We start from the raw sequence: 26371 nt of genomic DNA, 5'->3' as shown, positions 1-26371 counted from the left end.
ATCCTCATGGTCTCTTCGCGAGATATACGTAGTAGGGAGCAATATACTGATTGACTCCTCGGTGAAGGTATGTTCTCGAAACTTCAACAAAAGCTCGTACCGAGCTACTGAGCGTCTCTCCTGTAGAGTCTTCCACTGGAGTTTATCTATCATCTCCATAATGCTTTCGCGATTACTAAATGATCCTGTAATGAAGTGCACTAAAGCAATTTAGGGAAATTACAGAATACCTGAATCAGGATGGCCTGACCTGGGTTTGAACCGTCATCCTCCCAAATGTGAGTCCAATGTGGTAACCACTGCACCACCTCACTCAGTTTTCCTTCTTGTTGAAGGCTATTGTTTTCAGCAGTTCCGGATCTTCTGTCTGTTCAACAGCAGTGTCATATAATACAGCAATACTGAGATTTTGTCCATTCTGCTGTGTTCTGCATTCCTTGAAATGCAGTTGACGTCCTTGTGTTTGCATCTGCTTTTGTATACCACTTTGAAATTGTAATCCTGAAGGTTCAGTGCCCATCTCACCATTCGACCTGATGGATTCTTCAGGCTATACAACCAGGATGGAGAATGGTGGTCCATCACAACAGTGAATGGTTTGCCAATTAAATCTGACTGGAACTTGTTAATAGCCCAAATAGCTGCAAGACACATTCCTAGGTTGTAGAGTGGTTCATCTTGGAAAATACTCTGGAAGCATAAGATATCACCTTTATAGCACCTTCCTCGATTTGCACTAGAACTACATCTATCCCATAATTGCTAGCATTTATATGAAGTTCTGTCTTGGCACTCTCATCATACAACGTGAGGACTGGAGAAGAATTAGCACCCATTTAAGAACGAAGGGAAGATCTTTCTCATACCTCATCCCGGTAAAATTTAGTGTCTCTGGCAGTAGTTCTTGCAAGGGACATTCCGTAGTATATCGCACCAGCCAGTGATGTTAACCACTATGCCACACAGCATGCAGCACAGATTGTGGCAATGTGGTAATGAAAAAGTTCTGGTAGAATGTATTTAATTTAATGAATAATGGTAACAACTCACCTAATTGTAAGGGCACTGACTCATTAAAAGGCACATAAACAAGACCAAGAACTTTGCTAGCTTTTGTACGAATTCTTTTTGAGACATAAAGTCACACACACACTTCTGAGTGCTAAATTGTGCCAGCAATGCAGTCTGATTGGGGTGAAGGCCTGTGTCTGGTGGAGTGGGTGAGAGGAAAAAGAAGGTGGGAAGGTGGGGAAAGGGAGTGTTGGAAAAGGGTGCTGTTAACTGGGAGAGAGAGGCAGTAGGTGTTTGGGATATGAATCCAGGAGGGAAGAGTAACAGGTGCATAGGGCAGGAATGTGGGACCAACAGAGGTGAGCTCCTTTTGGCCAGAGGCAGGGGGAGTTGAAGACAGCATGTGATGACATGGAGAAGTGGAAATAGGAGGGAGAGAGAGAACAGAGAAGGGGGAGACTGTGGTTGTGGATGCAGGATGAGTTTGGGTCCTATTGTGATATGAAGGGAGATGTGGGTCTGGGAATAGCATGTAGACTGTGGTCAGGACAACTGCAGGACAGAAGGATGGGTTGTAGCGACAGTTCTCATACACATAACTCAGGGAAACTGTTCCTATGAATAAGAGGGATCCAGATGTCATGAATTGTAAAGCTGGCACTGAAGTTGAGTGTGTTGTGTTTAGGGACATGTTTTGCCACTGGTTGGTGAGTTCTGTTCTTCTCCAGTTTGTTGATGGCCATTCATTCTCACTGGAAATATACTGGTGGTTACACTCACATAAAAGATTGTGCAGATTTGTTTTCACACATGGCCCTGCTTTCAATGACATATGTATCTGGGACTGAAATATGATGTGGTGGTTGGGTGAGCATGACAGGTCATGCATCTGAGACTTGCCTGCAGATATGACCCAAGTGGAAGGAGATTTGAAGTAGGCATAGCATAATGAAAGACCAGGATATTTTGTAGCCTAAGTTGAGTGGGTAATTGAAATTATTTTTAAATCAATGGTTGGTAATTTATTTTCATATAATTGACATTAAGATCTAGTTAATATCCGAAAAGCTTGAATTAGTTTATAACATGCACGGTCAATGAAGAACACCAAAGTTATTTTGAAGTGTCTATGTACATTTCTATGTCCTATTTTATATTGTAGGTAGTATTTAAAGTTTTGAGTTCAGAGAATATATCCTTCACATACTGTTTCAGTGTCATAGACCCTGTATGAAAATTGCGTTCATGTACTGTATTATAACCATAAATGTCACAGAGACTTGAAAAAATTATCGTGATTACTGTGATAAATATGCAAATACTAGAATGTTGTTGTTGTTGTTGTTGTTGTGGTCTTCAGTCCTGAGACTGGTTTGATGCAGCTCTCCATGCTACTCTATCCTGTGTAAGCTTCTTCATTTCCCAGTACTTACTGCAGCCTACATCCTTCTGAATCTGCTTAGTGTTTTCATCTCTTGGTCTCCCTCTACAATTTTTACCCTCCACGCTGCCCTCCAGTACTAAATTGGTGATCCCTTGATGCCTCAGAATGTGTCCTACCAACCTATCCCTTCTTCTAGTCAAGTTGTGCCACAAACTTCTCTTCTCCCCAATCCTATTCAGTACCTCCTCATTAGGTATATGATCTACCCATCTAATCTTCAGCATTCTTCTGTAGCACCACATTTCGAAAGCTTCTATTCTCTTCTTGTCTAAACTATTTATCGTCCATGTTTCACTTCCATACATGGCTACACTCCATACAAATACTTTCAGAAACGACTTCCTGACACTTAAATCAATACTCGATGTTAACAAATTTCTCTTCTTCAGAAACGCTTTTCTTGCCATTGCCAGTCTACATTTGATATCCTCTCTACTTCGACCATCATCAGTTATTTTGCTCCCCAAATAGCAAAACACCTTCACTACTTTACGTGTCTCATTCCCTAATCTAATTCCCTCAGCATCACCCGACTTAATTCGACTACATTCCATTATCCTCGTTTTGCTTTTGTTGATGTTCATCTTATATCCTCCTTTCAAGACACTGTCCATTCCATTCAACTGCCCTTCCAAGTCCTTTGCTGCCTCTGACAGAATTACAATGTCATCGGGGAACCTCAAAGTTTTTATTTCTTCTCCATCGATTTTAATGCCTACTCCTTTATTGCTTGCTCAATATACAGATTGAATAGCATCGGGGAGAGGCTACAACCCTGTCTCACTCCCTTCCCAATTACTGCTTCCCTTTCATGTCCCTCGCTTCTTATAACTGCCATCTGCTTTCTATACAAATTGTAAATAGCCTTTCGCTCCCTGTATTTTACCCCTGCCACCTTCAGAATTTGAAAGAGAGTATTCCAGTCAACATTGTCAAAAGCTTTCTCTAAGTCTACAAATGCTAGAAACGTAGGTTTGCCTTTCCTTAATCTTTCTTTTAAGATAAGTCGTAGGGTCAGTATTGCCTCACGTGTTCCAACATTTCTGCGGAATCCAAACTGATCTTCCCTGAGACCGGCTTCTACCAGTTTTTCCATTCGTCTGTAAAGAATTCGCGTTAGTATTTTGCAGCTGTGACTTATTAAACTGATTGTTAGGTAATTTTCACATCTCTCAACACCTGCTTTCTTTGGGATTGGAATTATTATATTCTTCTTGAAGTCTGAGGGAATTTCACGTGTCTCATACATCTTGCTCACCAGATGGTAGAGTTTTGTCAGGTGTGGCTCTCCCAAGGCTGTCAGTAGTTCTAATGGAATGTTGTCTATTCCCGGGGCCTTGTTTCGACTCAGGTCTTTCAGTGCTCTGTCAAACTCTTCACGCAGTATCATATCTCTCATTTCATCTTTATCTACAAACTCTTCCATGTCCATTATATTGTCCTCAAGTACATCGCCCTTGTATAGACCCTCTATATACTCCTTCCACCTTTCTGCTTTTCCTTCTTTGCTTAGAACTGGGTTTCCATCTGAGCTCTTGATATTCATACAAGTGGTTCTCTTTCTCCAAAGGTCTCTTTAATTTTCCTGTAGGCAGTATCTATCCTACTCTTCTTGAGATAAGCCTCTACATCCTTACATTTGTCCTCTAGCCATCCCTGCTTAGCCATTTTGCATTTCCTGTCGATCTCATTTTTGAGACGTTTGTATTCCTTTTTGCCTGCTTCACTTACTGCATTTTTGTATTTTCTCCTTTCATCAATTAAATTTAGTATCTCTTCTGTTATCCAAGGATTTCTACTAGCCCTCGTCTTTTTACCTACTTGATCCTCTGCTACCTTCACTATTTCATCCCTCAAAGCTACCCATTCTTCTTCTACTGTGTTTCTTTCCCCCATTCCTGTCAATTGTTCCCTTACGCTCTCCCTGAAACTCTCTACAACCTCTGGTTCTTTCAGTTTATCCAGGTCCCATCTCCTTAAATTCCCACCTTTTTGCAGTTTCTTCAGTTTTAATCTACAGTTCATGACCAATAGATTGTGGTCAGAGTCCACATCTGCCCCTGGAAATGTCTTACAATTTAAAACCTGGTTCCTAAATCTCTGTCTTACCATTATATAATCTATCTGAAACCTGTCAGTGTCTCCAGGCTTCTTCCATGTATACAACCTTCTTTCATGATTCTTGAACCAAGTGTTAGCTATGATTAAGTTATGCTCTGTGTAAAATTCTACCAGGCGGCTTCCTCTTTCATTTCTTAGTCCTAATCCATATTCACCTACTACATTTCCTTCTCTTCCTTTTCCTACTGTTGAATTCCAGTCACCCATGACTATTAAATTTTCATCTCCCTTCACTACCTGAATAATTTCTTTTATCTCATCATACATTTCATCAATTTCTTCGTCATCTGCAGAGCTAGTTGGTATATAAACTTGTACTACTGTAGTAGGCGTGGGTTTCGTGTCTATCTTGGCCACAATAATGCGTTCAATATGCTGTAAGTAGTAGCTTACCCACACTCCTATTTTTTATTCATTATTAAACCTACTCCTGCATTACCCCTATTTGATTTTGTATTTATAACCCTGTATTCACCTGACCAAAAGTCTTGTTCCTCCTGCCACCGAACTTCACTAATTCTGACTATATCTAACTTTAACCTATTCATTTCCCTTTTTCTAAATTTTCTAACCTATCTGCCCAATTAAGGGATCTGACATTCCACGCTCCGATCTGTAGGACGTCAGTTTTCTTTCTCCTGATAACGACGTCCTCTTGAGTAGTCCCCGCCCGGAGATCAGAATGGGGGACTATTTAACCTCCAGAATATTTTACCCAAGAGGATGCCATCATCATTTAATCATACAGTAAAGCTGCATGCCCTTGGGAAAAATTACGGCTGTAGTTTCCCCTACTTTCAGCCGTTCGCAGTACAACAACAGCAAGGCCGTTTTGGTTAGCGTTACAAGGATAGATCAGTCAATCAACCTGACTGTTGCCCCTGCAACTACTGAAAAGGCTGCTGCCCCTCTTCAGGAGCCACACGTTTGTCTGGCCTCTCAACAGATACCCCTCCGTTGTGGTTGCACCTACGGTACGGCTATCTGTATCGTTGAGGCACGCAAGCCTCCCCACCAACGGCAAGGTCCATGGTTCATAGGGGGGGAATACTAGAATAAAAATTAGTTATTTGGACGTGGAGGCTCCTGCAGATTGAGATTACAATAGTTATTTCTCTCTAATAAGGATCATTCAAGTATTAAATTCTCTGAATACTGTTATGATTTGATTTACAGAAAGTTAAATGTGTATTTTTTGATTTAATTGTGCATACCTCTTTCATGTGTATGTAAAGAATACAGTAAATTGCATATTCAGAAGATCATGTAGATATAGTTTTTTCCTTCTTCTTTTTCTTCCAGCATGCATGGATTTGGTTATTGTGGCTGTTTTCTCAAACTTGGATTACGATTCACCTGTGGTCACCCCAATGCAAACGTCTTTCACCAACAGACAGGTTATTTGTGACTCCTATGTATAACTCACTGCTCGTTGATCAATCTTTGGCATTAAACAGAAGGCGAGATGATACAAATATGGAAGTGATTGAGGTAACGCTGAATTTACATGCATAGCTAAAAGAAGACTGCTTGCATTTTATTTTCATAACATTCTGTACTTTGTACTAAAAGCACCTAAAAAATTGCAGCCCGATATCTTTGCTGATGATGAACTTGATGATGCACGTATCACAGAGAAAGAGATGCTTGGGCCTTCTGAAGAGGTTACTCGAATTTATGCTTGTGCTACCATGTGGCATGAAACAAGAGATGAAATGCTTGAGATGTTGAAATCTGTTTTTCGTATGGATATAGATCAATCAGCTCGGAGACTGGCAAGGAAATACTTTGGTATTAACGATCCTGACTACTATGAATTTGAAAGTAAGTAAGGCCTGTGAATTGTTATCAGTGATTCAGTTAAATGGCATGGTCAACAACATGTTTAATTTATTAGTGTTAAGGAGAAGACAAAAGTGCAAAACTAATTTAAATCTATTTATTGTAAATTCCCTACTCTCTATTAACAATAAAACGAAAACTCCTTTGTCCAATGCATCCAAATGGAAACAGATTCTTTTACGCTTTAGTACAGAATGAATGAGAGTAAGTGCAACAATAAACTACAACTTATTTGTATTCTTACTGTGGTCTGGTCATTGTTTTACTTGAGCATTACATAGTAATTTGAATTCCACAGCTTTCGTTCTTGGTTCCTAATACATGATTAGGCTGGGTTAATGTAAATAATTATAAGATTTCATTTCCAAATTCCATTTCTACAAGCTTGTTTTTTTCACATAATTCACAATACAATTTCCAAGACTAGTAGGAAAATAGAAAATGTCCTATATTTTCAACATTCTGATTAAGACACTACGAGGTTCTCCCAACTACTTGCTGCTATGAAATTCACATTATTACTGGGTGCAACTGGACATTGTTAATGCCAAAACAAAAACTGACACAACTGCATGTTTTATTACAATTTTAAGTGAAGAAATTTACAGGCTCTTAAGATATTGTTACCTTACTTTTATTTTACACAAAGTAACCTTTCAGTTAGGGAGAAAACCGGGAAAAACCAGGGATATTTTTAGAATTCCGGGGATTTTTCATTGTTTTACTTTTCAGTTAAATTTTTGTAATTTTGACTGGTACGAACCGATACTCTAACAAAGGATGTTATTGTATCCCGCTATTGCAGAATAATAATTCAACAACAACGCATAAACGAGAGAAAAAAAAAAAACGAAAATAACTTAAATTGAAAAGGAAATGCGCCATATACAACAACGATACACAGTGCTCATGCAAGCGCCTGCCAATTGAAAATGTGTCTAAGGCTTTAGGAAGACTATGCAGTGCTTCGTAACAACAAATTGCCTCCAATGAACATGAAGTCGCAACTGTTTACATAGATTCTCCCTCTTCTGGCAACAGGAATGTGGCTGTTGTCTGTGCAAGCAGTCGCAACAAGCAGCTAGATGCTACTGGGAAAAGGGGGCGCCAAATTCATATTCTTGAGGAAAAAAACTTGTTTCACAAAACACCTAGCATCCAGCGCACGTTTGTCTATCGATTATTCATATGATTTTGAAACGCTTCACTGTTGGTTTTTGAGCATTTTTGAACACATTTTAAGTTGATTTCTGAATGAATCAGAAGTTGACTTTTGAATGCATGCGTAGTGTACGTGAAGTCACTGTCAGGAGAATCCTCATCGCATCTAGAAATAAACTTTCTGCAGACAAAAGTTCTATTCTGGAAGTAACGCGGAAAACATGTTATTCGAACATGTAACAACGCCTAACCGGAAAATAATAGCGGGAATAATCGCGGGATAACTAAACCTGTGATTCTGACAGGGTTAGTGAAGTTTATCGGCGAACAGATTTTGACAGTGGAAGCAATAGCTACAGAATTGGTGATGACAAGATTGTTTGTTAGAAAGAGGAAGGAGAAGAAACGGGGACATCACACAAATTATGGAAGAATAAGACGATTCCAAATTTATATAAAAATTTCGTAATACTAGTTTTCGATCTCATGCTTGAGAATCTGGTGCGTATGAATGATTTGTGAAACCATTTCCTGACATAAAGCTTTTTGCTTGTAGTAGGCCTATTCTCTCATGTTATAAAAATGGCCATTTGTGCTAAAACAGTCTCGTTTATTTAGTGTGTTACAAAATTGCTGCCATATTAGAAAGGCCTATTTTGGTTTATCTAGCAGACAGTGACAAAATAGACGCAATCAGATCGAGAAAGTACACCCGTCTTGGGTATTATTTGTATTAACATCTTTTTCAGTATTAGATAACGACATTTCGATTCTTCATGTAGCAAAATGTTTGACGAACTTTGATGAGGTAATAGATTCTTTCGCAGAAAGGAAAGCACTCCATGTAAAGCTGTAGCAAGATTAGAGAGAAAAAAATGCTAGAAGCTAAGGTTTGAAGAAATGTGTAATTTCTTGCGTACCTCTTGTCAGTATTGGTTTTATATATCCTATATTTAATTTTATGTCACACAAAACAGCAAGTTATTAACTAATAGGCAATAAAGAGTTCAGATTTTCTGAAGAGTTCTTGTTCTCTCGATTACAAATAATCCCATCCGCTATTATTTGCGAGATTTTTTTAAAGAGGGGCAGGCTGTCAAACCGGCCAACTGGGAGCAGGAGACGCACCACAGGACATTTCAATTTCCACTCTCCTGAATATAGTTTGGACATGAGGTAGAAAAATGCTTTATGAAGAGGCGTGGCACTGCACTTTGGCATACTTAAGACCAAATAATATGTCTTACATTTCCTCGAATACATGTTTTATGTTTCAGACTTTTCAGAAAGATGTGCACTACAAGATGAACATATTTTGAAAATTCGATTTTTTTTTTTGTATTGACCCGGTTTGCAAATGTCGTAGATCTGGGGCTGATGCGCAGAGTTATAGTGGGTAGTCTCCACGTGACCCGTGTTTACATTTAGTGATTTTGCTGTTTCCCCTTCGTTTACTCTCACGTCAAATGAAAACAAAATGGATATCTGTGGCCAGGAGCTATCAAGTGAATTAAAACACATTCACATAATTACGGAAGACTGAAATATGTCATTAGTTTCGGATTTTATTTTATTTCTACCTTTCTGACAGTCAAGCATTAATCTCACCTTGCGGAACAATGAAGTTATTTTTGACTGTTTGCTAAAGAAATTTGACTTTTGTTAATGTTTTCCGCAGAGGCAGACAATGTATTTGAAACGAAATGTTTAATTCCACAGTACTGGCTAGTTTCAACTGTTCGCTGCATTTCAAGTGCGCGTTTTCATTTTCTAGCATGTATAGCATTATGCCATAATAAAGAACCAAACATGATATAATACAGTACTGGTGCTCCTAGAAAATTTACATCCCGAAAACCACACTGAAAAGCTTAATATCAGGTTGAGGTCTACGTCATTCGAATCTGAACATACAAATGTGCCCTTTAAGTATGCACTTTAAATGTGCACATTTTAATATGGTTCACAACATTCCGATGCTCTTGCAGTATCCTCTGATGTCTTGTTTCTTTTATGACATAATGTATGATCTTTCAATGTTTTACATGTACGTATATATAGGCTTCCTACGTCATGATAGCTACCCAAGCGCGGTGTCACCTGTTATCTGTGCTCTCTGGCAACTGCTGAAACGAATCTATTTCTAACAGGTTGAGGGAAAATATTGCGAATAGTAGTTTGAAAAGCGTTACTTTCAAAGTAAATATCCTTTTATGTAAGGTTGAACTATGTGCAAGAATGTACCATGAATTTATTAAATCACAGAGTGTTTGACTCTCATTTAAAAATCAATTCTTTGTTGACGAGACATTTAGAAGAATTTAGAACCCTGAAGATCAGACATTTATGTCATTATTAAAAATTTTACTGGCACATTTGTGTGATATATCTTAAAGTGTAACACGCGCAAAGAAGATCAACAATATATGTGAAAGCTTTGCTTCTCTTGCAGCTTGAGACCAATATTGTATGTGAAACATATGCAACACTATGTATATTCCGGACTGAGATTTTCACTCTGCAGCGGAGTGTGCGCTGATATGAAACTTCCTGGCAGATTAAAACTGTGTGCTGGACCGAGACTCGAACTCGGGACCTTTGCCATTCGCGGGCAAGTGCTCTACCAACAGAGCTACCCAAGAACGACTCACGCCCTGTCCTCACAGCTTTACTTCTGCCAGAATCTCGTCTCCTACCTTCCAAACTTTACAGAAGCTCTCCTGCGAACCCTGCAGAACTAGCACTCCTGAAAGAAAGGATATTGCGGAAACATGGCTTAGCCACAGCCTGGGGGGTGTTTCCAGAATGAGATTTTCACTCTGCAGTGGAGTGTGCACTGATACTTCCTGGCAGATTAAAACTGTGTGCCGGACCGAGACTCGACCTCGGGACCTTTGCCTTTTGCGGGCAAGTGCTCTACCAACTATGATACTGCAAGAGCATTGGAATTTCGTGAACCATATTGGTAGAGCACTTGCCCGCGAAAGGCAAAGGTCCTGAGTTCGAGTCTCGGTCCAGCACACAGTTTTATTCTGCCAGGAAGTTACTATGTATATTAATTTAAACTATTAACTTTCCCTGTTTGTGTGTTCTTGCTACTTAACAGTGATGTTGCTGTTGGCTGACTACATCACGTCTCCTACTCTCTGAATATCCACTGTCATTGGCTGGCGATATCACGTAACATAAGCTATGAACGGTTTACAAAAGTGCATCTAAATCTCGATTTCAATGATTCGGAAAGTAACAAGTGGTGTTTGGTGGAATTCCAATGTATGCTTTTGTAATACAAAAATACGTAGCGTACATGTTGCTGCACATCAAAGATATTTCCAAAAATGTACTAAGTTAGCACGTGTGACATATTTGTTAGGTAAACTAAGGTCATGTGTTAGTGGTAAGTTATTACTCAATGCATACTATGCCTTTTTCCACCCCCATTTAACATATGCCACTTTGTTGTGGGGAAACTCACCCGGAGCAAAACAAGAAGACAGTCAGATGCATCCATGGAGTCAGAAATAATGAGGCTTGTAGACCATATTTCAAAAATCTAAAAATACTAACAGTTGCAGGCCTCTTTATACTAAGTTGTCTGATACACACAAAAGAAAACCAACACAGTCACAAACTACGACAATCTATCCATCACCATGACACATGTATAAAACAGCAAATTGACATCCCAGTTGCTAGACTAAAGAAAACTCAAGATAGTTACAGGTACATGGGAGTAAAACTATTTAACATGTTGCCAATAGAGGCACATAATGTGTCACTGAATAAGTTTAAAAGTGTCACAAAGAAATGGCTTGGAGAGAAAGCTTTTTATACAATAGAAGAGTTTATAATGTGCACTAAAGAAGATTTAAAGTACTGGTACTAATATAGTTTCACTTAGATTAAACTTATACATGTAAATATAATGCAAATACCTTGTGCAGCATCAAGGACAAATTTTTGTATCTTATTAGACAATAATGATCTACAATATATTACACCATTTCTGTTAGTTGTGTAAACTGTATATGTACACAAATGATGACATCAATTGCATTTTTTAATGCCTAAAAATGGATAATAAAACAAATAAATAAATGTCTTTTTCCCTGAGTTTCATTTTCTAAAGAGCCGGGAAATTGTATGCCAGTGTATAAAACCATAACCATTCAAAGGATTGATAAGGGAAAATATACTGTCAGCTGGAAGAAAGTGTATTTTTAACTGTTTTTCCTTGTTCACGTATACACATTGCAATCTGATATTTGTGTTACTTTGGTAATATATAGATACCTTACACAGAGGTGACAAAAGTCATGCAATAGCGATATGCATATATACATATGGTGGTAGTATCTCATACATGAGGTATCAAAGGACAGTGCACTGATGAAACTGTAATTTGTACTCAGATTATTCATATGAATAGATTGCCAACGTGATCATGTCCACACAACATGAATTTAGCGACTTTGAATGCGGAATGGTAGTTGGAGCTACAAGTGTGGCGCATTCCATTTTGGAAATAGTTAGGGAATTCAGTATTCTGAGGTGCATAGCGTCAAGAGTGTTCCGAGAATAACAAATTTTAGGCATTGGAAACCATTTGCAGCCATTCTTGGATTTCATGTTCCCCAAACAATGATGGAATTTTTTTGGATGACGATGTGCCATGTCACCAGACCACAATTATTCACATCTGGTTTGAAGAATGTTCTGGACAACTCAAGTGAATGTGGCCATCCAGATAACCTTACATGAATCCTATCAAACATTTATGGGACATAATCGAGAGGTCAGTTCGTCCACAAACTCCTGCACCAGCAGCACTTTCACAATTTTGGACAGCTATAGAGGCAGCATGGCTCAATATTTCTGCACGGGACTTCCAACAACTTGCTGAGTTCATGCCATGTCAAATTGTTGCACTATTCTGCACAGTAGGAGGTCTGACATGATATCAGGAGATATCCCATAATTTTGTCATCTCAGTGTAATGTGGGTTCCAGGTCAGTGGGCGGAAATGTATGAAGAAAGGCCACACCGGATGTGAGTAGATAAGGTGAGGTTTGTATGTGTGTATTGGAATAAGACATGAGAAAGAATGGGTGGTGGGGAGGGGATTGGTAGCATGAGGTACAAGTTTGCATAGCAAAGGAAAGAACAGAAAATAAAATGCAAAAATACGTGAGAATGACAAGGAAGAGTGATCAATGTGAAGGCCTAGAATTAATTATATTGGTAGGGTGATGTGGAATATGAGATGCAGCACCAACAATCAGTGTGGTCACAGAGACCTGGGCTGTGCATGAACAAGATGATTGATACAGTGTGGTTCGTAATTCAAAGTGTGTGGTGTGGTTTGGAAGGCAATGTATAAAATACAGGAAAGAAGGAAAGAAAAGGACAGACAGTGAGTAGAGTAATGTGATAGAAAATAATAACAAAGGAATATTGCACTGGGGTACGGGTTGGAAGAAAAGCCATTAGGCAAAAATCAAACAGTGGTAAATCCAGGATGGAATAATGACAGTACATTGAAAAGGATAGATTGCTACTCATCATATAGTGGAGAAGTTGAGTCACAGACAGGCACAACAAAAAGACTGCTAAATTGGCCAAAAGGCCTTCTGAAACGGACAACACACTCATACATTCACAACGTGTCACTTTCTGCACATAACCACTGTCTCTGGTTGCAAACAACAATGCGTGATGGGAGAAGCAATCTGGATGTTGGGGTAAGGAGGAGGTGGGGATGAGAAGGGGGAGGGACAGCAGGTTGTAGGTGGGGAACAGTGAAGTGCTTCTTGTGGAGGCATACAGGGACATGGTGGGAGAGGGTAGGGCAGCTAGATGCAGATGGAAAGAAGACGGAGGTTAATGGAGGCAGCAGAAAAGGAAAGAAATAAAAAGGGTGTGGATGCATTGGTGGAATAGAGGGCCATGTAGTGCTGGAGTGGAAACAGGGATGGAGATAGGTGGCTGAAAGATGGTGACTATCTGGGCTTTGGACCAGGAACTTAGGAAGAGATTTTTATACTGTCTTCTTTTTTATATATTTTTTGCATTTCCTTTTGTAAAAAAATTATTCAAAAATGACAATTTGTTTTGACTCTCAGGTGTAATACTTGAAGGTTATTAACACTTATTTCTATAATGAGTCTTGAAACAGGACAACACATTATGGTATGTTACAACTTATATGTATCTGGAGTCTTGGCACACTTTCTTTTCCAGCAAACCACGTTTCTGTGTATTAGCATACTTTTCTGTGAATATCTCTGTTGTTACTTATATAACCAAAGAAAAAGCTATCTACATCTACATCCATACTCCGCAAGCCACCTGACGGTGTTTGGTGGAGGGTACCTTGAGTACCTCTATCGGTTCTTCCTTCTATTCCAATCTCGTATTGTTCGTGGAAAGAAAGATTGTCAGTATGCCTCTGTGTGGGCTCTGATCTCTCTGATTTTATCCTCATGGTCTCTTCATGAGATATGCATAGGAGGGAGCAATATACTGCTTGACTCCTCGGTGAAGGTATATTCTCGAAAGTTCAACAAAAGCCCGTACCGAGCTACTGAGCGTCTCTCCTGCAGAGTCTTCCACTGGAGTTTATCTACCATCTCCGTAATGCTTTTGCAATTACTAAATGATCCTGTAACAAAGCGCGCTGCTCTCTGTTGGATCTTCTCTATCTCTTCCATCAACCCTATCTGGTACGGATCCCACACTGCTGAGCAGTATTCAAGCAGTGGGCGAACAAGCGTACTGTAACCTACTTCCTTTGTTTTTGGATTGCATTTCCTTAGGATTCTTCCAATGAATCTCAGTCTGGCATCTGCTTACCGACGATCAACTTTATATGATCATTCCATTTTAAATCACTCCTAATGCATACTCCCAGATAATTTGTGGAATTAACTGCTTCCAGTTGCTGACCTGCTATATTGTAGCTAAACGATAAGGGATCTTTCTTTCTATGTATTCGCAGCACATGGCACTTGTCTAAATTGAGATTCTGCTGTGTTCAGCAGAGCTCCTGATTGCCCATTTTTGCATGTTCTCTTGTAATTCCATGGTGTTAAATTGTTTTATGACTAACAAAAATGTACACATTTTATTCTATTGTGATGGATGTACACAGAGATTTAGTTTAATGCCACTACGTTCATTTTGTAGCTTTAATTGCTTTTATGATCACTTGTCACTTTCTGCAAGATTGCTTTGCACACCCTGATTACACTAAATGTGTACTCTTTTATTATGCAGGGGCCTGAAGATGACACAGTTGAATGCCAAGACTGGTGGTCAAGATAAAATAAAATAACATCTCAGTTACATGGCTGCTGGCGAATTTAATTGATATTGACAACTTTCTGTGAATGTTCACTCACAATAACATTCAGAAAATGCCTCCCTGTAAATCATAGAGGATTCTCATTGCTGGAGCACCTTCCTCGCCAACTTTTTTCTGTGCTGTTGCATGTTTTTCTACAATTTCCCTAACGACAGACATGAAACTCTGCAAATGCCATATTTGCCTTATAACTGAATTGTGGAGAGAATTATCATTTAAGGATAATTCCAGAGTGTGAGAAAAAATTTTTACACACTGGTCTTACTGAGTGATGTAATTGTTAACTACACCCTTACTTGAATTGTAATTCCACAATACAATGGGTTTTTTTCACTTTTCACCAATATTTCTGTCAGTCTTCTCTGGTTCAACCAATTGAGTTGTGTTACATGTGGTCAACATCCACATTTCTCCACTAGCGCACCACTTGATAGCAAGCATCTTGTCAGTTGACTTAAACTCAGTTGCTGCTCATCTCAATTTTCTCTGCAGTTTTTGACTTATCATGTCTATTCTTATGAAAATTACCACATGCAGTTGTCATGTGATTGTGAAGCCATAGAAGCAGTTATGAGCTGGAGTACCAATTGCCACATACAACAAGTATGTGTAGTGTTGCAAACCTCTTAAACAAGTACTTCGTTTCTGTTACCAACAGCTTGTGGTTATCAGGTTCAGTAAACAGTGCGATGGAGTATTTGAGACCCAGTCCCGGATCTAAGATTCCCCCCCCCCTCTCCCCCCCGCCCTTGTGCATTTGAGGCAGGATGTCAAAAGTTTAAAAGAATCCATTTTTCAAAAAAAAAAAATGTCATTTTGTAGCACACATCTTTCTGAAGAGTTTGATGTATAAAACATATATGTTCGAGGAAATGTAAGACTTTTTATTTGGTCTTAAGTTTGCAAAAGTGCAGTGTCACATGTCTTCACAAAGCATTCATCTACCGCACTTAAATGTATTTCACTCTGTGGAATTCAAATGTGTATACTTTGTAACGGAAGCCATCAAACCTATATTTAGGACAGTGGAAATTAAAATGTCCTGTGGTACCTTTCCTGATCCCAATTGGTTGGTTTGACACCCTAACAGCATTTTTTTTTAATAAAAAGACACCCTCACAATTAATACTGGGTGGGATTATTTATGACTAGGAGAATAAGGACCCTTCAGAAAATTTGTACTCTTTATTGCCTTTTAGCTAATAACTTTCTCTTCTGTGTGACATAAAATTCGATATAGGAAAACGTAAAACCAGTAAAGACAAGAGACAAGCAAGACAGTATCCATTTCTTTAATCCTTAGGTTGCACCATATTTTTCTCTCTGATTTGCTACAGCTTTAAATGGCATGCTTTTCCTTTGTGTGAAAGGATCTATTACCTCATCAAACTTCATCAAACGTATTGCTACACAAAAAATCAAAATGTCATTGTCTAATAGCCTACTGAAAAAGTTGTTAACACATATAGTACCCAAGATTGGTGTGATTTCTTGATTTGATTACATCTATTTTGTCGCTGTCTGCTAGGTAAAATGAAATATGCCTTTCTAATATTGCAACAATTGTAACACATGGCAAATAAGCGAGACTGTTTTGAGGCAAATGGTCATTTTTACGTACCTCATTTACATAAATAACACAACAGAAAGTAATTCATGAAGTACCATTGTCAAATGCATATCAAGCCTACTACAAGCAAAAAGTTTTATGTTAGGAAATAGTTTCAATTTCATTCATATGATATCCAGTTCCTCAAGCTTCAGATCGAAAAGCAATAGTACAAAATTTTTGTATGAAATTGGAATCATCATATTCTTCCATATCATTTGTGTGAAGACATCATTTCTTCTCCTTCCTCATTCTAACAAACAACTGTGTCATCACTAATTCTGTAACTATTCCTGCCATTGTCGAAACTTTTTCTCTGGTTAGGTTCATTAAGCCTGCCAGAATAAGTATTTCAGTTATCCCACGTTTAATGTCCGGTTAGGCATTATTACATGTTAGTTCAATGCGTTTTCCACACTGTTTCAAGAATAGAATATAAGTGGCTGCTAACTGGGGACTGTACAACTGGCTCTTAGTAGTGTAGTGATCTGGCAAAAATTTTCTGTCAAAATTTCATTTTCTTGGATACACCGAGAACATAATATCTAATCTTTCTTACCTGTTATTCATGTTAACCATTTAATTCTGCTCTGGTAGTCTGAATCTATGGATTTTGCTGATAATTATAACAATGTTGATCATTTGCACACCCAGTCAAACACATAAACGAACAATAATTGCCATTCGCCCATTTGGGTTTATTTGGCTCAGCTTCTATAGCCTCGTCCTCTTTTGTCTGCAGGAAAGCTTTTTATTTCTAGATGTGACAGGGATTCTCCTAGCAGAGACATCATGTACGCTATGCATGCATTCAAAAATCAACTTATGATTCATTCAGAAATAAACTTAGAATATGTTCAAAAACAAACAGGGGTGCTTTAAAAATCATATGAATAATTGATAGACAAACTTACGCTGTATGCTAGCCACTTTGTGAAATCAGGTTTTTGCTTCAAGAATATGAATTTGGTGCCCCTTGAAATTGCCGCCTCAAGCAGATACCCCAGTTTGAAACCCCTGCTCCGTAGATCTAGGACTGCTGCGACCAGAATTTACAAATAACTTCAGTAGAATGAAAATGACACTCAAGTCTCCCAAAGAAGTAGCATCTATCAAAAAATCCTTAAAATCTAAGTATTCTGTTGGTTATGATAACATATCAATGAAGTTAATCAAAGAGTGCTCAAGTGAGTTGAGTTCTATCTGAAGTTATTTGTGTAATCAATTTCTTATCAATGGAATATTTCCAGACTGGCTAAAATATGCTGTAGTTAACCCTCTTTACAAGAAGGGGTAAAGAGATACCATCAAACTATTGACCAATTTCATTTTTGACAGCTTTTAAAAAAAATATTTGAAAAGTTTGTATTAAAGCATCTCCTCTGGCTGCAAATAATATATTGTCCAAATCACAGTTGGCATTCCTCAAGGGTTCCGATATAGAGAGAGCTATCTACATGCACAGTGAGAATTTTCTTAATTCATTAGATTATAAATTAGAGGCTACTGGCACTTTCTGTGACCTCTCAAAAGCCTTTGACTGTATGAACCGCTGCATTCTTTTAAGTAAATCAGAATATTATGGTGTCACCGGCAGCGCTACGAAATGGTTCGTGTCTTATGTAACAGGAAACACAAAGTGTTGTGAAACACCTGTCCAGTAAGCAGTCTGTCTTCATGTGACTGGAAATTAATTACATGTGGTGTTCCTTAAGGTTCCATCTTGGGTCAGTTGCTTCTTGTTGTGTGCATTAATGACCTCTCGCTATTACATTGCCAGATGCTAAGTTTGTTTTGTTTGCAGATGATACAAACATTGCAATAAGTAGCAAGTCAAGTATAGATTTAGAAATGGCTGCTAATCAAATTTTCACTGATATCAGTAAATGGTTTAAAACTAATTCATTCTCATTAAACTTTGAAAAGACCCACTATGTTAAGTTCAGCACCTGTAAGAGATTTCTTTGCAGATTGTGTATAACATATGAAGGCTTGCAGATCAAACTGAGCAAAAGCTGAGCTTTTATCATCCAAAAGTGGGCAATGAGACTCATTTGTGGTGTACATTCAAGAACATTGTGTAGAAACTGGTTCAAGGAACTCTGTATACTAACCACTGTTTCTCAATGTATGTATTCCTTAATGAAATTTTTTGCAAGTAATATATCTCTATTTTGACCAATAGCTCAATACATAGTATCAATGCTAGAAATAAGAACAATCTAAAAAAAGACTTAAAAACCTTATCTTGGTCCGAAAAGGGGTCAAACATTCGGGAACACACATTTTCAACAAATTGCCAGCAACCATTAAAAACTTGTGGTTTCAGATAAAGCAGTTTAAAACGACACTGAAATACTATTTTAATAGACAACTCCTTTTGCTCTGTAGGTGAATATCTCAATAGGGACTGTTAGACCAGCTTAAGTAAAAATGTCTGTTAGATTTCAGTTTTGACAGAACTTGGTAACAATAGTCAAGATTAGGTATTTTATGTATAAAAAAGTTTTTAAAAGTGCATAACTATTTTTCATTCTGGCAGTGTATTAATTCTGTAAATATTAGCTGTTCCAGTTTACTGTAATGTATTCACCTACTATGGCAATCTCCTCACAAATGATCAGGGTAGTGAGTGTTATATTGAAATGTTTTATGTTTTTTATGGTGTACTCTCTGGCTTGTTCCAGACCCATGAAAATCTCTCATTTTTGGGTCTATGGAAAAAAATTCTGAAATCCATTGTCTTTCCATTTTGACTGTCAAAAATGCATGGATTTGCCCTGGTGTAGACATAAAATTGATTCGTAGTGTCAGCTATGAACTGCCACAGGTCTTCTGACTGAAGTATAAGAAAAAATGACAGTATGCTTGACACTTTAACCAACTGATTTTTGCGTCCTGAAGCCCAGTCATCAAACATGTGCTTTAATGTCTGGAAATTGGATTGTTTGTAATAAAAAGTGTCATTAAGATGTGCTTGTTTCTAAAGTGTTTAACTATCACTTTCTGAGCCTTTGGATTCTGAATAGCTACTGACTACTCCTCTTGCACAGCCATCGAACTGGTGTGCTGTAAAGGGCTGAGGACTTTTACTTCACAATTCTGTTAAATTCACACTCATTGTCAGTCCTAGTATGTACCTGCATGATCTCTCAGTCTGTGCAACCATGGCAACATGACAGTTGTCTTGTATAAAAGAAGAACACAAAGTTAAACCTGATGACAATATCCAAAGCAAAATTGAATTCTCCAACAAGGGACCACAGCAGCAAATGTAGATGCACACTCAAACATTGAACTGGACCTCTGAGCAACTACTAGAGGAATGGTGCAGAAATTGTATACACATTTGTAGTACACAGGTGCCTGTGACTCAGAATGCATTAACACATCCAAAGCAATGAAGAACTGCTTTGGATGCTTAAACGTGTCAATAGCACTGTAGCTAAACCGAAAGGTTGTGCCTGAACATGACAGTAGCACCAGCGGAGCAGTGGAACAGAGTGAATTAACTTGTCCAAAGTAGTCAAAGAGTTAATTTATTACTCACTGCCTTCATTAAATATCATAAGTAATCAGTTTTAAAAAATATTAAGTTTGACTAACACATTTTCATTCACGAATACTTTATTCACCGGATCAGAACTATTCAGTACCAAAATTAATTACAAAGATGTTATACATAAATCAAGGATGTTTCAAAATACAATGGAACAGCAGTTCACAGTGAATCCCAAAAAATCAATCAAATATATAAATTTAGAATTACTGTTTGACTTTCTGCATATAAATTAAATTGAACTCATTCAACTGGCTTCATCAAAAGATTGCCCAGCTGGTTATTCCCATCAATATGTTCCAACAAAATTTCAACATTCAGAAATCTGTCATGAACATAAAAGTGCCAAATCTGTATATATTTTTTGACTGTTGATCGTATTCAGAATTTTTTGCTAGTTTTAATGCAGTAGCATTATAAGCATTAAGTGCTGCTCAGGCATTTCAGCTAATTAAATTGCTGTGTGATGCAACAAAATTAATTCTTTGGCTCCTTCACTTGTGGAAATAATTTATGCTTCTGTCTTAGACAAAGCCACTACCTTCTGTGACTGACTATTCCCTGATACTGACTCATAAGAGTACTTTGTCTTAATGCTGGTTGTTGAACATCTTGCCTGCTTGTCACTAACAAAATCAGCATCATTATAAACCGCCAAAGCTTCTTCCCTATCATAATACTACTATGTACTTTGCAGTCTGCCTTGCCTCGTCAGAGAGGTCCAATGCATGAGTGTGTAGGGAAGTGATTCCAGTGGTGGTTTCCTGATGAAATGATAATTAGTATGACACAACACCCAGTCCCTGAGCAGAGAAAATCTCCGACCCAGCCAGGAATCGAACCCAGGCCCCTTGGCATGACAGACTGCTGCACTAACCACTCAGCTATCAAAATGGACCCTATCATAAATCAAAGGATAATTTAATGTGTCTTCCAAATACCATAATATGCATTTAACTTGATTCCAGCTCTCAGCAGTTGGTTTTTCCACAGCTTGAACAGTGTTATTCACCATAAATGTAATGGATGAGGTGATATTAGAAGATAAATAAAACATCCATTTGCCTTGTGACAGTGGACAGAGGGTGAAACTGCTTCATTTAAATCATTCTGTTCATGTCCAATAGGAGTTGAGATAAGCAGGATTCGGACATTTGAAATCTTTCCAATATTTGTTTTGTGTATTTTTCTTAACTTGTCATAACTGCTCCATCTCCATTTTGTTGTATTGTTATGCCAAGAATACTGTCATGTTTACCTGCTGTATATCTACATGATTCACATTGTAAAGAATTCTGAAAAGCTGTGGTTTCTTCTTTTGTCTGCCAAGAATTAGGTCATCTACATCACAAATTATAACCCAAAGCCTATTGTCATTGTTGAGGCAGCAACCAAACACAAATTTATTTTAAATTCCTTTATTAAAAAGGTACTGTACCAGTTTCGAATCATTACAATTCATCACCAGATGGCTTTCATGCTTTCATTAGAACATGTGGTGCGTAAAAAAAACGCACCACATGTTCTAATGAAAGCATGAAAGCCATCTGATGATGAATTGTAATTATTTGAAACTAGTAACAGTACCTTTTGAATAAAAGAACTTAAAATAAATTTGTGGCTGGTTGCTGTCTCAACACCATAAACATTTGTCTTCAAATAACAGCCATGGTCTCCAACCATGTCATTATATGATAAAATTGTATTGTCATTGTGTTTAAATTAAAATAGACAAAAAGACATGCACATGATCTGTATTATCATTGAAACATTCTGATTGTTCTATATATACTTCAGGTACACCATTCAAAAAAGCTGTTGTCATATCAATTTCTTTTACCAGATTTTTTTTTATTTTTCATTTTTTATGCAGCTACCTGTAGCTAAGATCGACTGGTGTCATAATGTACAACAGGACTAAATGCATCTTCATAACTGAGTCCTGGTTTCTGAACGTGCCCTCTATCGATCAACTGGGCTTTGAAGCAAGTACCTCCATCGGGTGAAACTTTGCAATATAGTACCCAGTGATTCAGCAATACTTTGGTATTTATAGGATGTTCAACTAACAGCCACATATTGTTTCTCTCAACGCTTTCCAGCCTGATGGGACTTAAAAGTCCCTTCCTATTCATAGTTTCATAAAACAGCATGGAGGTGCATTCATGCATCCCCATCTGTTGGGAAGTCTATGTCCTTCTCCTGTGCCAAAGGAAACTTTTTGCTGTGATTGTTCAGCATCTCTGCCCACAGATGACAATAAAAGACAGGTTGTATATCTGCGTTGTTCATTACATCATAAGATTTTATGAATCCTACTGACGTGAAAGGACATTATAATGAAACTTTTGATTTGTATAATCTACTTATTATAAATTTTTCATACCTGCTTCCATAAGTACTACTAAATAATTTATCCGATCAGACAGAGTGACTATATCCTTTTTAACAATATAATGAAAAGGATAGATTGCTACTCGTCATAAAGATGACACATTGAGTTGCAGGTAGGCACAACAGAAAGACTGTCACAAATAAAGCTTTCAGCCCATAAGGCCGTTGTCAAAAACAGATGACAGACAGACACACACACACACACACACACATACATACACACAGACACACACTCATGCAAACGCAACTCAATTTTTTTCAATTCAATTCAATTTTTATTATCACATAACATGCCTTATACAATCAAAGATTGTGACATAGGTGACTTGTCAGTTTTACACTATATATAACAATACTAAAAATAGACAATAAACTAATAATATACATAGTGTAACATCTTCAAAGAGGTATTTTAATTACAATTATAATGCATTGTTACCATTCATGAAATCTTCTACACTATAGTAACATTTATCTTTCAGATATTTTTCCAGGTCTCTTTTGGTACCTTTTACATTTGGGTCATCCATATCTTTCCATATTTTATTTACAAATTTCATGCCCATATAGTATGGGGTTTTTTCGTATGATTTTAAATGGTGGGTAGGTAACATGTAGCTCATTCTATGTCTAGTATCATATTGATGCAAGAAGAAGTTGCCCTCAAAAAGTTGTGGGTTTCTTTTCGTGAAAGTGAGAGTTTCATAGATGTATATGCTTGGAATGCTCATTAGATCCAGTTTTACAAATAAAGGTTTGCAGTGTTGCTTTGGTTTTGCTCCCACCATTGCTCGGATGATTCTTTTTTGTAGTCTAAAAGCTCTAAGTAAATTTGTTTTTTCAGACCCCCAGAAAATTATACTATACCTAATGACTGAAACAAAATATGCATTATATACAGTTTTTCTTACAGCTAAATCAGTAATACTATACAAGATATTCATAATATATACAAGGCTATTCAGTCGACCCAGTATGTTGTCCACATGGCGACTCCATAACAGGTTTTTATTGACTAACACGCCAAGGAATTTGACACAGTCTGCAGTCTCTAATTTTTTGTCCATATACCTTATTTCACTTATAGACTGTGCAGATTGTTTTGTGGTAAAATGAACAATTTCTGTTTTTGTAAAATTTAATGTCAAGTTATTGTTTTTGACCCATGCCTCCACTTCCCCAAGTGTTTGTTCAATATGACGAATTAGGTCTACCTCATTTTTACAACAGACTACAGCTGTTGAGTCATCTGCATAGAGGATAGTATCAGACTGGACCTGACATGGCATATCATTAATATAATATAGAAAAAGCAGTGGCCCTAATATTGAGCCTTGTGGAACACCTAATTGAGTGTTTTTCCAGCCAGAGAGAAATTTCTTGCCGTTGATGTTAATAAGTACTCTTTGTTTTCTGTTTGCCAAGTATGATGACATCCAGCTAAGAGATTTGCCTTGAAAACCATAGCGTGCCAATTTTTGGAGAAGCAGGTCATGATTTACTGTGTCGAAGGCTTTGGACAGGTCACAAAAGATGCCTGACACACACATTCTATCATCAAGACATCTGCTGACTTTTGTGACTAATTCATTTATTGCATGGATTGTGCTGCGGCCTTTTCTGAAACCATATTGATTGCCTAAGATAATGCTGTTAGATGAATTGTGATTTTCAATCTGATCACATGCAGCTCTTTCAAATATTTTTGAGAAAATTGGTAACAGTGAAATTGGCCTATAGTTGCCCAATTCATCTTGTTTACCTTTTTTATGTATGGGCCGAACTTCTGCATATTTTAATCGATCTGGGAAACATCCCTCATCAAATGATTGGTTGATTATGAAAGAGAGTGGATATGCAATACTGTGACGGACTATTTTTATTATTTCAGTGGGGACCTCATCCCACCCCGCAGATTTTGAATTTTTTAGGGACATTATGATTTTGATGACATCTGAGATGGAAACATGAGAAAACTTAAAACATGTGCAATTTCTGTCTGTCATATTGGGCTTTGTATTTGGTGGTGAACAGTCACCAAATTTGTTACAGTTTATGAAAAAGTCATTGAATGATTCACAAATGGCACTGGGTTCTGTAACAGCTCTACCATTTATCACTATTTTAGAAGGGCATTTTCTCTCTGCCTCACTGCCGACTTCACTTCTTATAATAGACCAAACAGCTTTTGATTTGTTTTTTGCATTTGAAATGAAGTCGTTATTTGCAGTACGTTTTGCTAGTTAAACTATTTTGTCAAATGTTTTTTTGTATGTGCTTACATACTTAAGAAATTGAGGGCTTTGATTTACTTTTGCCTCCATATGCAGTTTCCTCTTAGTAGCACTAGACACTCTAATTCCTTTTGTTACCCAGGATCTACTTTTTTGGGACCTGGTCCTCACAGTTACAAAAGGGAAGCATTCATTGAATATACCCAAGAATTCAGTTAAAAAGTTATTGTAATTGTCACTTGTGGAAGTGTGTTTGCTGACTGTCCACTTGGTTTGGCTTAGTTTTTTGCAAAATACTTCCACATTTTCTTGACTGAAATTCCTACATCTTTTTGTTGTGCAGACTGAATTTTGCTTTGGTAGTGATACAAATAGTGCTTTATGGTCTGATACTCCTAAATCTAGAAGAAACTTTTCTTTTACATAATAATTATAACTACTTACAATATTGTCAATACATGTTGCAGAGCTTGCTGCAATTCTTGTATACTGATCGAAATTGAGATTTAACCCATTTGTGGCTACCAGGTTCTTTAAGTGTGAAGAAAATTTGTCATCAGTCCTTACATCTATGTTGAAGTCAGCACATATAACCACTTTCTTGTACAGTTTCTCACATTTTAATTTATGTAGCAATGTATCAACACACGACTGCAGCCTCAGGCAACTGTAGCCACACTATGGCAGAGTGGCTACAGTTGCCTGAACTGAACATAACAATCTAGATTACAGCTGTAAGGAAAACTGTTTTTGCAATTATATAATCATTGTGTTGATTAAAGATGTGATGTAACTGCTGACATGTTTCCTCTCTTTACAGCACACATATTATTTGATGATGCTTTTGAAACAACTGATGGAGATCGTGTTGTCAATAGCTATGTAAAGCTGCTAGTGTCAGTAATTGATGAGGCTGCCACACTTGTTCATGGCACAACTATCAGACTTAGGCCTCCTGTAAAGTACCCAACACCTTACGGTGGCCGTCTTGTGTGGACCCTTCCAGGCAAGACAAAAATATATTGCCACCTTAAAGATGGTGACAAAATTAGAACCAGGAAACGTTGGAGTCAGGTGTGTATTCTGAATTTAACATATATAATGAGTTGTAAGTGTTAATCACACGTTTTTTCATCTAGAAACTCCTTCTTAACCTGTGTGTTCCTTCCATTTCACACCCTATTTTGTTATTTCCAGATATAACTTTAAATGTGGACATTTTAGTTTAGACTTTACTGTGACTGTTATTGACATCAAATGAAACAACAAGTTTGCTGTTACCAGTCACTGTGTATTTATCTCCATGATGCATTTCAAATGCTTAAACCTCCATCATCGGGTGGATTTGCGTTTGATAGTATGACGTATGTTGTTGTATTATGATTGTTAGAGGAACTTGTGATGAAGCAAGCTGGGATAATTTTAATTCCCCTATTGTTTTGCCATCTAAATTCGTTTTTTTAAAATTTGAACTAATTACCATTAACATACATAAGTTTTAATCTGCATTTCCATAATGGTGAAAGATTGACCCTTAGTTTTAAAGAATATAACACCAGATCTAATTTTGTTCTTAGTTTTATCTATCTAATTGATTTTCTAATTTATTTCAACTATTCCTAGTTAGTATCAT

At 37.5% G+C, this 26371-nt stretch overlaps 1 protein-coding gene across 1 annotated transcript in view; it reads left to right on the top strand.

Moving 5' to 3' along the window:
* LOC126262688 (chitin synthase chs-2-like) overlaps positions 1-26371 on the top strand; it is a 254809-nt gene that overhangs the window by 105170 nt on the left and 123268 nt on the right. The window contains exons 9-11 of the mRNA XM_049959463.1: positions 5879-6067; positions 6166-6400; positions 25559-25812. Coding sequence (XP_049815420.1) covers positions 5879-6067; positions 6166-6400; positions 25559-25812 — 678 coding nt within the window. The remainder of the gene's footprint in view (positions 1-5878; positions 6068-6165; positions 6401-25558; positions 25813-26371) is intronic.

This window comes from Schistocerca nitens, chromosome 6 (genome assembly GCF_023898315.1).
Source record: "Schistocerca nitens isolate TAMUIC-IGC-003100 chromosome 6, iqSchNite1.1, whole genome shotgun sequence".
Taxonomy (NCBI): Eukaryota; Metazoa; Arthropoda; class Insecta; order Orthoptera; family Acrididae; genus Schistocerca; species Schistocerca nitens.
Note: the sequence above shows the minus strand (reverse complement) of the source record. Positions and strands in the feature narration are given on the sequence as shown.